At 44.2% G+C, this 12,911-nt stretch overlaps 1 protein-coding gene across 1 annotated transcript in view; it reads right to left on the bottom strand.

Moving 5' to 3' along the window:
• Window positions 1–12,647, bottom strand: part of FAM221A (family with sequence similarity 221 member A) — a 30,777-nt gene extending 18,130 nt beyond the window's left edge. Inside the window, exons 1-3 of the mRNA XM_082258513.1 lie at window positions 12,490–12,647; window positions 4,480–4,653; window positions 384–574 (exon numbers count right to left, since the gene is read on the bottom strand). Of these exons, the coding sequence (XP_082114639.1) occupies window positions 384–574; window positions 4,480–4,653; window positions 12,490–12,551 (427 nt within the window). The 5' untranslated portion in view covers window positions 12,552–12,647. The remainder of the gene's footprint in view (window positions 1–383; window positions 575–4,479; window positions 4,654–12,489) is intronic.
• Between the last annotated feature and the right edge of the window lie 264 nt (window positions 12,648–12,911).

Here is a 12,911-nt window from a genome sequence, read left to right as displayed (position 1 = left end):
CATTTTTTTAATAAAAGTTATATATGTTTTAGGTATGCTAAATGAGAACACATTACAAACATAGTGAGGTTTTCTCAAATTTGACTGCAAAAGTAGAAAAAAATCCCTCTTTGTATTTCAAAAATATGGAGTTCAGACAGGCAGACTTAAAAACAAATAAATGATTTTCTGACAAATTGTTATAGTTACAAAACATGAAACCTACTAACCTGCTATAATCAGGAAGGGAAGAGAATTATTTTTTGTCTTTTTCATTTTACACACAGAAAAGCTGGCATACCTATAAAGTGATTTTCCATCTTATGGAAAAAAAGAAATGGACAGAACTACATAACCCCATGAAGGCTTTGGATAAGATTAGATAACAGGAATAAAACACTTACATTTGGTGCAGTGGTAGGATCCGGCCGGACTGTGGTCATCAGCATAGTGCTTGCACCTGCAGCGAATAGGCTGCGTCCCATTCAGAGGGACATAGTGATAAGACTTGCACTGGCATTTACTGACTTTACAAGGCAAGTGAATGGGGTGCTCTTTAGGAAGCTCCTTAAAATCTGTCTTATGTTGTTTGTACCTAAAAGACAAGCAGCAGCTTTAAAGCACAGAGAAATCAAGCATTTATGGTTTAACACAATAAAGGTTATTGGCTGATCAGAACTATTTTTTCACACATAAAATGTTTATTTTTTTCAGGGAAATAATGAACAGAGCCAACGGGATGAAAACATGTTATTAGGGATGCAGCGCTGTATATTACATAAGAATAAGTAGGACAAAAGGATAAAATGCGGTAGGAAGGGCCATAAAATTTGCAAGACCCGAGTGCGTTCAACAAGTCCAAGAAGGCACACCCTGGACCTCGAGGGACGCCCTCTTCTTCTTCTTCATATTAGACAGTGAAAAACTGCAAACCAGGTTTTAATGAAACAAATGCAAACAGAACTGATGATTCAAGGACTCCATAAAAGCCTAACAAGGTGAATCAAGTGGTTCAAGGGGATTCTCAACTATATAGCAGCTAGTAGTTGTATGTACAGTTACTACAGAAGAAGAAAGATGAGTGGGAAATAAGAGGTGAAGAGGAAGGAAAATGAAGGAAAGAGGAAGGAAAGATGGGTTCCCTTCTTAGGTTTCCCAATAATGTCATGGAGATCACAATGGCAATGTGATGGAGATCCCATATATACTGATCATGTCCTGCGCTCAACAGTCTTTCTACGCAGCATGTGATCAATGCAGTCCTCCAGGCTTCTCCCTGCTCACCTCTGCCATTCCCTCCATCACACCTCAGAATCCTCCCCTCTGCCAACTAAAGTGACAACCCAGCTTCTTCTTCTGTCTGCCACATGAGTTTACCCCATAGTGATTCACAGGGCCGGGACAAAGGGTGGGGAGGAGGGGTGGCTGCCCTGGGCACTGTGGCATCATGTGAGGTGGGGGGCACTGTGAGGAGATGGGGGAGGGTATTTGTGTTTGGAGGTGTAATTTGGGGGGGCGTCAGCGGGTAAGAATTGTTCTACGAGGGGAAATTTGAGTGTAAGTGCTGGGAGTGGTGATTTAGGGGGATTTGTGTTGGGGTAAGAGAAGAGGATTTGTGGTAGTAGGGGGGGATTTGGGGGGTTTGTGCTAGAGTGGATATGGTGGGGGGGCGGGGAATTTTTTTGTTGGGGGGGGGAAGAACTTGTGCTATTAAGGATGATTGGGGAGTGCTAGGAAGGAAACATTTTGGGGGGGGGGGAGAGTATTTAAACTAGGAGGGGGAATTTGTGCTGTAGTGGGGATTTGGAGTAGAAAGGAGGAGAGGATGTATACTCGGAGGGAAAATTTGAGGGAGAGTTTATTTGTACTATGAGGGGTGGGGGGCATTTGTGTTGGGGGGTTGAGGAATGAGGTGCAAAGATTTGAGCTGGGAGGGGGTATTTCAGCAGGGGGGTGGAATCTATGCTTAGGCATGCAGATTTGTGTTCAATCTTTCATTTTTTTTTGGGGTGGGGGGAATTTTTGCTGACGCATAATGCTCATACATCTTGGGGGGGGGCGCAGTTTGGAATGTTCGCTCTGGGCTCTAGATGACCTTGTCCTGGCACTGGTAATCAGTCCCAGGCAATGTGATAAAGATTCCAAATAATGCGCTGATCATGTCCCGCACTCACCAGTCTTCCTGCTCAGTGTGTGATCAGTGTAGGAAGGGTTGAGTCCTCCTTCCTTCTCCCTGTCCACTCCTGCCGATCCACCTCCCCAGCCAACCTCACCAGCATCATCCCGCTCCATTTTCCTTCTGCCAACTTCACTGACATCCCAACTTCTTCCTTTGCTTGCCACATGACTGCTGGGCCCAGACCCATATAGGAGGACTGGCTATACACCCCTATCAGCGTCCCTGGGCAGCTCTCTGCCTCATCGATATTGCCTAGCTATAAAATGGAAAGGATATGAAGTTACATCTCATGAATAGCAGTGTGCTAGTAGTATGCATTCACTGTACAATAGCATCTACTCTCCCACACAAACTGACGGCATGTACTGTTTTATATATTTAATATATCAAAAAATCACCCTGCGCTACCCGAATTCCCTATACAAATCCGCAAAGCTGCTAGGTTGAATCATCCCCCCTGGATAATCAGAAGAAATTGCATCAAAATACTCAGCGCTATCCCCCACCAGAAATGACATTACTGATTAATGATTACCCTCGCCAGTAATCACATAACTAAAGTGATTCATTCACTGTGCCATTCCACCTCCAAATAGTGGAGAGTACGCTGGATTGAGCACTTTGACACTGAGGAGGTGAAGATTTGGAAAAGAAAAGGCACATTCAATTAATCACTTTGGTGTTTTGTCATATGGGAGACACAAATTAGAGAGACTGCTTTTGAGTTTTATTTTAATTTTATTGATGTGAATTGTAATATATAAATCAATACAAATACATGATATTTACATGTTGTTACTAAGGTGTGTGGTCACATTGATTTGCTGCACATTGATTTTGGGTTGCACAGTTTATCAGTAAATATTTGATATCAATTTTGATGTGTGTGATATTTATGTGATTATTGGTGGGGGTAGAACGGTGGGTATTTTACTGTAGTATATAGCTGAGCAATAAGAAAAACCTACAGTATCTCACAAAAGTGAGTGCACCCCTCACATTTTTGAAAATATTTTATCGTATTTTTTCATGTGACAACATGAAGAAATGACACTTTGCTACAATGTAAAGTAGTGAGTATACAGCTTGTATAAGTGTCCCCTCAAAATAACTCAACACACAGCCATTAATGTCTAAACCGCTGGCAACAAAAGTGAGTACACCCTTAAGTGAAAATGTCCAAATTGGGCCCAAAGTATCAATATTTTGTGTGGCCACCATTATTTTCCAGCATTGCCTTAACCCTCTTGGGCATGGAGTTCACCAGAGCTTCACAGGTTGCCACTGGAGTCCTCTTCCACTCCCCCATGACAACATCACCCTGCGCTCCTCCACCTTCCGTTTAAGGATGCCCCACAGATGCTCGATAGGGTGTTTAGGTCTGGACAGATGCTTGGCCAGTGCATCACCTTTACCCTCAGCTTCTTCAGTAAGGCAGTGTCTTGGTAGTGTGTTTGGGGTCGTTATCATGTTTTTCCATATATTTCATTGATTTGATTTGTCTTACCTTTGTAAAATATGCACTTTATACAGTCATTAATACTAAAGGGGTGCTCCAGAAATGATCCTAAACTTTTCAAAGAAAGTTTCTGCAGTCCTATGCATGATGTAAATTCAAATAAACTAAACAGCAAACATGTGTGTCAATCGGGCCAGATGTAAGCCAGCCATAGACAGTTCGAATCTAGGGGGGTTCAGCTGAGATTCGAACCATGCATGGGCAGGCTCAAGTTGATTGATCAATCAACTTAGGTACAGTCAGCCTGTTGGATTTTACATGCGATTATTGCTAGCGGCTGTTATAGTTCCAGCGGGAACAGCTCCCCTCCTCCGCCAGGAGAACACAATAGCTCCACTGGAGGGATTACGTATCAACACTGACTGTGTTGAAGAGGGAACTGAGCGATTTTTTTTCCTGCAACCCGTGGTTGCAGGAAGTAAAATCACTCAATGTATTTCCGGCTTTATAACCCAATATAATATCTAAATCAGCCATTCTAAAGCGAAGTTCTGTGGAATCCTAGGGTTCCTCTAGAGTTTCTCAGGCGTTCCTTTAGCTGTGGCTGATTGACCTCCCATTTAATTGTGCCTGCACAGTTCCAAAGTCAATGACAGTTGGCAGAGCAAGCACTATGATATCCAGGATCTTTTTCACTGTCTCTGGGGGGGGGGGGGCATTCTTCTTACTGACCCCCAATGTAAGAGCCATTTTCCCACTAATTGGTTTTAGCAGGGGTTTCCCATGCCCTGAAAATTATTTCAAGGGTTTCCCTGGGGTAAAAAGGTTGAGAAAGGCTGAACTAGATACTGGATACCTTTACCTGTGTGTGCAAAAGCAGGGGGTCTCAGGTCCCACCAGTTTACAGTCGATTCCGGTTGGTGATCTCCAGCTGACAAATAATCTGTTTTGTATTCGAATTGGAAGTACTGTTTTCTTGTATTCCTCATATTCTTCTGGAGTAAAAAGTTTTCCTCCATCATCTTCACCAACAATTCTTGAAAAAAAAAAAAAAAAAAAAACAACAATTAACATAAAAGTCCTACATTAGTCACAATGAGAGCAAAATAAAATAAGAGGATCATGTGATATACAGTATGTGCATGTTATTCACTATTAAAATCCCAACTCCAGAAAAAAAACTTTTTTTGGCTTTGAGCATTAGAAGGGTTGTTTCAATGAAAGGAAACACAGGCAGCAGTTTAAAAAAAAAAACCAAATTGAGGTTCTAACCTTTCCCAACCTTACTAATAAAAATATTTTTGATTTTCTCACTGTCCCCATTGAGGAAGTTTCCCATCATTTTCTGTTCCTGAGACACAAAGTGAGCAGGGGTCTACCTACGGGGATGCATACAACAATAAAAGCCTGGAAGAGGTTCTAACCTCCTTTACTCTATCCAAAACAAAATGTTCTGGCTGAAAATAAGTTTAAAAAATAATTTACATGAAACCTTTTTTTATACTGTGCAGTTAAATGTAATGCTTCATAACATTTCTACTTTTACTTGAGTGAGCTTTTAACAGAAATAAAAAAAACAAGAAAAAACAGGGAGAAAAAACCAATACAGCTTGGGAGACTTTGGCAGAACTCAGGATTGACTGCACTGAAAAGAAAACAGTTTACAGTAGTGCTCATTGCTGCTGAACAAAGAATAGAGTCACAGATTACGATGGCCGCTGTATCTGGCCTCGAACATTATTCAGGGGAAAACACAAAGAGGGAGATTTACTAAAACTGGTGCACACAGAATCTGGTGCAGCTCTGTATGGTAACCAATCAGCTTCTAGCTTTTATTTCAAAGCCTAATTGAACAAGCTGAAGTTAACAGCTGATTGGTTACTATGCACCGCTGCACCAGATTCTGTGTACACCAGTTTTAGTAAATCTCCCCTAAGGCTTTGTCTGAATGCTTGTTGTAATATTGCTGCACCGGGTGAGTGTACAAAGCCAGCAGAGCTTTAGACAAGGCATCATCATTCCTTCTTAACGTGCCTTGGGCTCCATTCACACTCGTGCAACCTGTCACGCGACTTTGGACCACAAAGTCGCATGACAAGTCGCACCCCATTTTTCCCAATGAGTACCGTTAATATCTGTGTGACTTCAAGTCCCAGTGACTTTAAAGTAGTTCCTGACTTTTATGCGTTTTGAGGGCCATAGACTTCAATGTAAACCTTCAAAAGCTGCACCTGCATGATATACATGCAACTTGTGAAAAGAATGCCAGCAATAAAAAATAAATGAAAAAAACAGCCCTGGGGTCTGATATATATTTTAAGGGGAACCCCACGCCAAAAAAACGCCTGCCCTAAAGTAACCCCCCCCCCCCCATGTTGAGGGCATGTGGCCTGGTATTGTTCGGGGGAGGCTGTCGCTCGTTCCCCCTTTTCTGACCTGCCGGGGCTGCATGTTTGGATAAGGGTTTGGTATGGGTTTTGGGGGGGACCCCCGCACTATTTTTTTTTTTTAATTTGGTTGTTGTTTTCCTATATTTTTCATTGCAGGCATTCGTTTGTTTACATTCAGCCGTCAGTGGGGAAACCTGTTGATTAAGGCTCCGTTCACATCTAGGCGTTTTGGGGCGTTTTTGGGGCGTTTTTCTGCTCTAGGATCAGCTCTCAAAACGCCCAACAAGACAAATCCTATTCATTTCAATGGCCCCTGTTCACATCTGAGCGTTTTGACGCTGTATACAAAACGCCCAACGCTCAAAAAAGTACATGAGCTTCTTTTTGGGCAGATTACAGGCGTTTTCCATTGATCTCTATTCAATCTAAAAACGCCTGCACAAAAATCGCGGTAAAAATCGCGGTAAAATCGCGGTAAAAAACGCCGCAAAAATCGCGGTAAAATCGCGGTAAAAAACGCGCGAAAAACGCTACGCTCAGGTGTGAATGTAGCCTAAGGATGCAGCGGCCGGCTTCTCAGTCTGCCCCTAAACAAACAACTATTCTTCATACAGAATTTGAAGCTGAAAATTTGGAATTTGTTAAAAAAGGAAGAAACTTAACACATTTCCATTCTGCACGTCTAGTGAGTTTGTAGAGCACAAACAAAACGATCACATAGATCATTGATCATAGCCAAATTCATAACAAAATCGCATCAAGTCGCACTGTAAAGTTGCAATACAAAACACATGATTTTGAGTCAAAGTCCAGAACTAAATCCAATTGAGAATCTGTGGCAAGACTTGAAAAATGCTGCTCACAGGCACTCTCCATCCAATCTGATAGAGCTTGAGCTATTTTACAAAGAAGAATGGGCAAAAATGTAAGGCTTCTTTCACACGGTTCGCCTCCGTAGGCGGATCCATGCTGCTCAGTGGGGGATTCGATACACTGATCCCCGCTGAGCAGGCAGGTGACACCTCCCCCTCCGCTCTGTGTGCGGAGAGGGAGGTGTCAGAGCCCCATGCATCTCTATGGGGGAATCGGATGAGAGCGGACCGCCTGCCCGCTCTCATCTGATCCCATCCGATCACCTGGACGGATGGAAAATAGGGTTTCCATCCGTCCGGATTTCACGGACAGGATCGGATGCGGATGGCAGCCGGTGTCAGCGGACATATCTCCGCTGACTGCCCCATAGGGATGCATGGAGGATCCGATCAGATCCGCCTAAAAAAACTGACAGGCGGATCTGATAGGATAGCTCGTGTGAAAGGACCCTAACTCCCTAGACGTGCAAAGCTGGTAGAGACATCCCCAAAAGGAATTGCAGCTGTAATTGCAGTGAAAGGTGGTTCTACAAAGTATTGACTTTTCACATATTTATTAGTAAAAAATGTTGAAAACCATTTATTATTTTCCTTCTACTTTACAATTATGTGCCACTTTGTGTTGGTCTATCACATAAAATCCCAATAAAATACATTTATATTTTTGGTTGTAAGTTAACATGACAAAATAGGGAAAAAGTCAAGGGGTATGAATACTTTTTCAAGGCACTATAGGAGGCTTTACACAGCAACTGGGCCTTTCCAGCAGAGGAAAGATGCTGAAACTTATGTTGCATGGGCTCAGGGCCATACATGTGTATACGTGTAAAATATGTGAATAGGTTTGTCTCTAAAGGCAGGATTTGGGATTTATTTTTTTCTTAAATCTAGAATAGGTAGCTAAACACTGTCAAGTGCATGGGCATATTAGCTATAATGAGATCTGCATTTACATCTATTAAGAAAAAAAAAGTTGTATGGATCTGAGCGTGCCATTCTTTGCATCCATGTGAATGAGGTTATATACAGTAAATTCAATGCACCTCTGCTACAAAGCTTTTCAGTGGACAGATGTAAAGACATTCATAGACGGATGCTGCTGAACCAGCCAAATATTCATCTGTCTATGGGCAGGCTGGTTGTATTTAAAGTGGTTGCAAAGGCTAAGGGTTTTTACCTTCATGCATTCTATGCATGAAGGTAAAAACCTTCAGTGTGCAGCTCCCCCCTCAGCCCCCCCTAATACTTACCTAAGCCCGAACTTGATCCAGCGATGTGTACGAGACCTGAGGCTCTCCTGGGTCTCTCCCTCTTTATTTGCCTAGATGAAGCAGTAGGAGCCATTGGCTCCCGCTGCTGTCAATCACAGCCAGTGGGCTGGGAGCTTATGGACACAGAGAGCCGGCTCGGGAGCGAGCATGCACAAGTGCCCCCACAGCAAGTGGCTTGGTATAGGGGCATTCGGCAAGGGGGAGGGGCACGTAACGCCAGCAAGGGATCAGAGAAGAGGAGAATCAGGGGCTGCTCAGAGCAGGTGGGTATAACATATTTGTTTTTTTTAATAAAAATTTGTCCTTTAAAATCACTGTAAGTCAATCCAATGATCCAGAGTATTTGTTTTTTTAGCCCGATCATGGCTGATGGCTATAGTTGCCAATAGTGATCATTGCATTCTGCAGGTGAGGAAGGCTCCCTGCTGTCATAACACAATAAGCGCTGCAGGAGGGATTCCCCCATCAACACAGTCAGTGCACGGTTGAAGGAAAGAAAATTGCATAACCTATGGCCTGCCTAAGGCTTCAGTCTGCTTGGAATGCAGATCTAGCAGAAGACTCTGTGTAAAGGCCCGTACACACGTACCGATCGTCGGCATACAAACGTCGGTGGACGAAGGATCTGCCGATTGTACGTGTGTTAGTATGGTGCCTCCGACAGATGTCTGCGCACAATCCGCGGACAAAAGTCTTTCGTGCAAACATGAAAATATTTGTATGCCGACACCAGAACGGACGATTGTTCGCCTGTCAGTACACAATTCGGCCGACAGACCGCAGATTTGCAAGACTGGGCATGCTCAGAAAATAGAAAACACAGGGAAAGTTAACCATTACATGACATCACTTCTGCAGTCGGCGGACAAAATTCTTGTGCTGTCCTTGTGCTGTCTTTGCACTTTTCAGCAGACACCGACATCCCGGGGAGAAAAGAGGAACATTTGTAAGCCGACCATCGGTACGTGTGTACGGGGCTTTAGATACGCACCTAAAGTACTTGTGTTTATGCTTCGTTCACAAGGCCCATAGATTGTGAACGGGCCATTTTTGTGGGTGTTCCTAGCCAGCAAGTGCTACGTGCAAGCAGCTATTAAGACGCTGTAACTGCATGGACTCAACCACTCACCCTAATGTGACAGATGTGTGGATGCAGGTGAGTGGCCCCAAAGGCACACTCTCTGATTTGGAACCACTGACCTGTACATTATCACATTAAGAGGCTGAGTCTGTGCAATAATGATGGGCTCAGGCGTGTAGCGTGTTCAGATTGTACCCACCAAGAAGCCGTCACGGCACACCGACAATAATAGGCAGTGTGTATATGTGCAGCTGTGGGACGGGAAATGTCTCACTGCCTATGATTGTTGGTATTCAGTGATGGCTTCCTGGCGGGTACGATCCGATCACACCCAAGCCAATCACTACTGTGCAGCAGCTGCGTCCTAACAGACCCGACTAGGATTCTTGCACATAGCACCTGCTGGACAGGGAAGCAGAAAAAACAGCCTATTAATAACAGCATACATGGGCCTCGTGTGAACAAGGTCTTAGATGTGTTCTTCCAATGACTTCATGCATGTATATGCGTTTACACTTGTAAATTCTGCTGGCCCTGGACGCAGCTGTGCCCTACTTCTTTTATATAGTGTACATTTTCCTTTGCAGAACCAGCTGTGTGTACCGCCCGTCGATTCTGACAGATGTGTACAAAACTGTGCTGATCTAAATGTAGTGTTTTATAGAGCTGCGTGAATGAGCCCTAAAAGCTCTGTGCGTCGTGGTAAACTGTGGTGTCCAAAAGTAGTCCAGGGGCATCATAGGTGTGCACAGCCAATTGCATTAAGGTGTGCAACCTAAAGGAGAAGTACAGCCAAAGCTTGTTTCACATAGACCGCATAGAGCTCTGAGAACTGAGCGATCAGGGGTGTTTGATCTCTCAGTTCTCAGTGTTAGAGCTGGCGGGGGACTGATGCTTCATCCACCTAGGCAAGTATGATTCTGGAAAAAAAAAAATCCCATACTTCATTTTTAAAGCTCAAACACATGTGTGTGGGTCCAATTTGAAAAAAAAACAAGTCCTGCTGCCCCAGGTAAATGAACACAGCTGTGGTGTCTACTTCCATGCCTGTAGTATGGGGTGCATGCCCTGTCACTGCTGCAGACACATAGGGTCCTTTCACACGGGCTTTCTGCCCAGCGTACTCCGTTTTGCTCAGCGGGGATTGAGCAGGCGGATGACAGCTCCGTCTCCGCTTATTATTCAGACCTGTCAGATCCTGGCTCTCCTCTATGGGAGTTGAAAACGGACATCCAATCCGATCCTCCAGACGGATGAAAAATAGGGTTTCCATCCGCCTGGATTTCATGGACCACATCGGATCGGATAGCAGCGGGTGTCAGCGGAGATGTCACTGCTGACATCCCCTGCTCCATAGGGGTGCATGGAGCATCCGATCAGGTCCGCCTGAAAAACTGACAGGTGGACCTGATCAGAAATCCTGTGTAAAAGGGGCCATATGAAAAGGGAAAGGATTGGATGGCTACACACCCATATGATGCATACAAAAGTTGATTGAAAAAACATCAATAAAAACATGGCACAATTGGCATATTGGCAGGGAAGAAGGGAGGCTGACGCGTTTCACATGTTAAACGTGCTTTGTCAAAACCATTATATGTCAAATGGTTTTGACAAAGCACGTTTAACGTGTGAGACGCATCAACCTCCCTTTTTCCCTGCCGATATGCCAATTGTGCCATGTTTTTATTGATGTTTTTTCAATAAATGTTTGTATGCATCATATGCATGTGCAGCCGTCCAATCCTTTCCCTTTCCATATATGTGTGTGCATGTGTATTTATACTGGCGGGTCAGTAGGGTGAGTATTGGTGTCAGTAGGGCAGTGGATGGTGTCAGTGCTTTCTATATTTATTTTTTACAATTTTTTTTGTTTATTAGTTTTCTTTTTTTACACATTTTTAGGAGACCCTTTGGTAAAATATCAGGGATTTAACCACTTGCCGACCGCCGCAAGTACATATACTGCGGCGGTCAGCCCCTCACAGGCAAAGTGATGTATCGTTACGTCACTAGCCTGTGAGGCTCTGGGGAGCGAGCGCGCCGCCGGATCCACGCTCCTGCTCGGTCACGGACCCCCCCGCGCGTGTGCCCGGCGGACCCGATGTCCGCCGGGCACTCACGATCGTCCGTTACACTGGGAGAAAGGCAGGCGGCTAATGTAAACAAGCCGCCTGTCATTCTCCCCTGTGTAAGAATAGTGATCATACGGTTCTACTATGTAGGACCGTTGATCTCTGTTCTTACACCTCAAGCCACAGCCAATCACAGTTAGAATCACGCCCCTAGGGACACACTTAACCCCTCCCTCTCAAAAAAGTTAACCCCTTCACTGCCAGTGTCATTTTACAGTAACATATATGTAGCACTGATTACTGTAGTAATGTCACTGGTAACCCCAAAAGTGTCAAAAATGGCAGTCAAGGGTCCAATCTGTCCGCCGCTATGTCGCAGTCCCGCAAAAAAAAAAAAAAAAAAATCGCAGATCGCCGCCATTACGCGTTAAAAAAAAACAACAAAAATGACAAAAATCTTTCCCTTAGTTAGTAAACGCAATAACTTTTGTGCAAACCAATCAAAATACGCTTTTTGCAAACATATGTAGCAGAAAACAAATTGGCCTAAAATGTTAAAAAATTTTGATTTTTACATTTTTTTTGGGGAATTTCATAAAAAAAAATGTGAAAAATATTGTTATTTTTGCAAAATTTACGCTATTTTTTTGTTTATAGTGCATGATCAAAAAAAAAAACGCACAGGTGATCAAATACCACCAAAAGAAAGCTCTGTTTGTGGGAAAAAAAGGACGTCAAATTCGTTTAGGTACAGCGTCGCACGACCGTGCAATTGTCCGTTAAAGTCACGCAGTACCGAATCACAAAATAGGCCCTGGTCAGGAAGGGGGTAAAATCTTCCGGGGCTTAAGTGGTTAAAAATGGAGAATCTGTGCCACACAGGGTGATTAGAGTGTGTCATAAAGGTATAACTCTGTCATCAATAAATCACCCCAATGACCCCCCCCCCCCCCTAGATTTCTATGTAATCAGTAACAGAGCAATGCAGAGAGGCCAGACACTGCTGGGACTGAGCACAATGAAGGACACATCAGCTGAAGACCTGAACCCCGAGTGACTGGAGTTGTAGTTGTCGTATCCTAGCAACCAATGTCGTTTATGAAATGAATTAGACAGTGAGACAGAACGAGCTCCCTCCCCTCCCCCTCCATACATCATACAGTGCACGGTGTGCAGTACTTACCTCCTGTACTCTATGTAGTCGTCTATGGCCGCTGCGGCCCCCTGGAAGTGAAGTCTCTCCATGGTGTCAGGCAGGTGGAGGAGGAGGTGACCCAGGAAGACAGCTGACACGGAAGGAGCCTGGGCTGTCTGTGTGGGCGGCTCCTCACCAACCTGCTACAACAAGGATGTCTGAGCCCAGCTGCCTGCACATCCCACACTACTGCTGGGAGTGTCACAGAACTACAAGTCCCAGCATGCCCAACATAAACCTGAATGATTTCCCAGGGATGTGTCACTGCACAATTTACCAATCCTAGACTGGAAACACAGGGGCTCCCCTCAATACAGGAATAATTCATAGCTCCCAACTGTCCCTGATTTCAAAGGACTGTCATTCATTTGCAACATAGTCCTTCCTTCCTCCTCTTTTGTCACTCATTT

This window comes from Pelophylax lessonae (genome assembly GCF_965119305.1).
Source record: "Pelophylax lessonae genome assembly, chromosome: 5".
Classification (NCBI taxonomy): domain Eukaryota; kingdom Metazoa; phylum Chordata; class Amphibia; order Anura; family Ranidae; genus Pelophylax; species Pelophylax lessonae.
This window is presented reverse-complemented; position numbering and strand designations above follow the sequence as displayed.